Source organism: Eschrichtius robustus, chromosome 16, assembly GCF_028021215.1.
Source record: "Eschrichtius robustus isolate mEscRob2 chromosome 16, mEscRob2.pri, whole genome shotgun sequence".
Lineage (NCBI taxonomy): Eukaryota > Metazoa > Chordata > Mammalia > Artiodactyla > Eschrichtiidae > Eschrichtius > Eschrichtius robustus.
Genome location: NC_090839.1, coordinates 63,624,850 through 63,627,465, shown reverse-complemented (window position 1 = coordinate 63,627,465; position 2,616 = coordinate 63,624,850). Strand labels below are relative to the sequence as shown.

The 2,616-nt window shown below is 64.1% G+C and overlaps 1 protein-coding gene across 1 annotated transcript; it reads left to right on the top strand.

The window, feature by feature from the left end:
- The first annotated feature begins 492 nt into the window (after positions 1–492).
- On the top strand, positions 493–2,177 carry SOCS1 (suppressor of cytokine signaling 1). Its single transcript, XM_068524553.1, has 2 exons — positions 493–578; positions 1,155–2,177. Exon 2 carries the CDS (start codon positions 1,205–1,207, stop codon positions 1,853–1,855), a length of 651 nt encoding a protein of 216 aa, XP_068380654.1. The 5' UTR covers positions 493–578; positions 1,155–1,204; the 3' UTR covers positions 1,856–2,177.
- The last annotated feature ends 439 nt before the right edge of the window (positions 2,178–2,616 follow it).

Below are 2,616 nucleotides of genomic sequence, written 5' to 3'. Positions count from 1 at the left end.
GGTGTCTGGCTCCGGAGTAGAGGACACAGCTCTACCAGAGATGGGTGCTGAGACACCTGGAGGGGAAGAGGGGTGTGTCACGGTTAGTCCAGAGTATCCTAAAGGGCTTGCCTGCAGAAATCTGCGACCGAAGGTACGTGGGGGCAAAGTAGGGCCGCCAGTTCCGAAGGGGGCGTCTGAGAAGTGCCCAGGAGGTTGAGAGGTGGTGCTAGAGACCTTGACGGGTGGGGGGGGGGTCCTAGGACAGATGCGAGGCTAGGTCAGGGCGGGGGGCTTCCCCGGGTAGGGCTCCCTGATTCGTGGAAAAGGTAGAGCCGGCCTGGCCTCCGCGGCGCGCAGAAAAAGAAACCGAAGGTGGCGCGGAAAGGCGGGCCTGTAAGGGGGTGGGGTCTGTAGGGGGAGGAGCCTTCGGCCGACCACGCCCCCAAGCCAGTTTAAAAGACTGGTGCAGGGGCGGGCGCGCAGCAGACAGAGCTGCGGCCGTGGCAGCTGCACGGCTCCTGGCCCTGGAGCATGCGCGAGAGCAGCCCCGGAGACCCTAGCCGCCCCGCTTGCGGCGCCCCGCGCCCCGCCGCCAGGTGAGCGGGGCAGTGGGCTAGGAAGCGGGAGGGAGAGGGGAGGAAAGCACAGGACAGCCGGGTGTCTGGGCGGCCTCGGGGGCTGCGTGGTGGGGTCGCGGCCGCCACGCTCCTGGCCCCCTCTGGCCCCACCCTGGCCGACCCCGCGCGTGGGGTTCCCGCAGCGCAGCTTTTCTCCTGCCTTTCCCCAATTCGCCCGGACAAGGCGCCAATTCCCGGCCTGGCCAGGAGGCGGCGGTCGCGGGGCGGTGAGCCGAGGGCCGGTTGGCCGGAATCGGGGCAGGCTTCTCCCCGGCACCTCTCCACGCCCCCTTCTTGTACCCAAACTCGGAGCGACTCGGGGGCTGCACTCCGCTCCACCGAGCTCCCACCCGCCTTGAAGTGCTCCGCGAGCGGGGAAGCCCATTTTCTAGATGAGCCCACAGAGGCTCAAAGGGCCGCGCGGACTTGGTCTTGAGCCCTCGGCCCTTTAGGAGCGGCTCACCCCAGGGCCCCACCCCTCCCAAGTTGCCTCGCGGGCCCTCACCTGCCCAGCCCCACCCAGACTCCCTGCTCACAGCCTGTCTCCCTCATCAGCGCACCCCCGGACGCTATGGCCCACCCCTCCGGCCGGCCCCGCGTGTAGGATGGTAGCACACAACCAGGTGGCAGCCGACAATGCAATCTCCACGGCAGCAGAGCCCCGACGGCGGCCAGAGCCTTCCTCCTCCTCCTCCTCCTCCTCTTCCTCCTCCTCGCCCGCTGCCCCGGCGCGCCCGCGGCCCTGCCCGGCTGCCCCGGCTCCGACCGCGGGCGACACGCACTTCCGCACGTTCCGCTCGCACGCCGAGTACCGGCGCATCACCCGGGCCAGCGCGCTCCTGGACGCCTGCGGCTTCTACTGGGGACCCCTGAGCGTGCACGGGGCGCACGAGCGGCTGCGCGCCGAGCCCGTGGGCACCTTTCTGGTGCGCGACAGCCGCCAGCGGAACTGCTTTTTCGCCCTCAGCGTGAAGATGGCCTCGGGCCCCACGAGCATCCGCGTGCACTTCCAGGCCGGCCGCTTCCACCTGGACGGCAGCCGCGAGAGCTTCGACTGCCTCTTCGAGCTGCTGGAGCACTACGTGGCGGCGCCGCCCCGCATGCTGGGGGCCCCGCTGCGCCAGCGCCGTGTGCGGCCGCTTCAGGAGCTGTGCCGCCAGCGCATTGTGGCCACCGTGGGCCGCGAGAACCTGGCGCGCATCCCCCTCAACCCCGTCCTCCGGGACTACTTGAGCTCCTTCCCCTTCCAGATCTGACCGGCCGCGCACGCAGCATTAACTGGGTCGCCTTATTATTTTCTATTATTATTATTTCCCTGGAACCACGTGGGTGCCCTCCCCGCCTGGGTTGGAGGGAGAGGGTGTAGGGGGCGAGGCGCCTTCTGCCCTGGGTTGGAGACAAGGCCGCAGACCCCTCCCCACCTCTTGTGGGCGTGCCCCCTCCCGGTGCTCCCTCTGGGTCCCCCTGGTTGTCGTAGCAGCTTAACTTAATTGTATCTGGGGCCAGGACCTGAACTCGTACCTCCTACCTCTTCATGTTTACATACACCCAGTATCTTTGCACAAACCAGGGGTTGGGGGAGGGTCTCTGGCTTTATTTTTCTGCTGTGCAGAATCCTATTTTATATTTTTTACCACCAGTTTAGGTAATAAACTTTATTATGAAAGTTTTTTTTTTTTAAGAAAACAGGTTTCTAGAGCGTGTGCTTTGGGCAAAGGTTTTCCATGGTTCTGAGTGGGTCCAGGTTCCTAAGACTGACCCGTGTGGCCGAAGATGGTGTATGGCCCGTGTTCTGTGGCTGGGAACCCTGCATGGCTCCACCCTCAGCTCTCAGGGGTAGACGAACCGTTGGTCTAGTTTTGGTATTGTGTGTAAAATGGCAGCTCATGTTTGAGCACTTAATGTGTGCCAGGCCCTGTTCTGTGCTTTACATGCTTAAATTTACTTAATCTATAAAGACAACCCTATGAAGCAAGGCTCTTATCCCCATTTTACAGAAGAGAAAACTGAGGCAGGG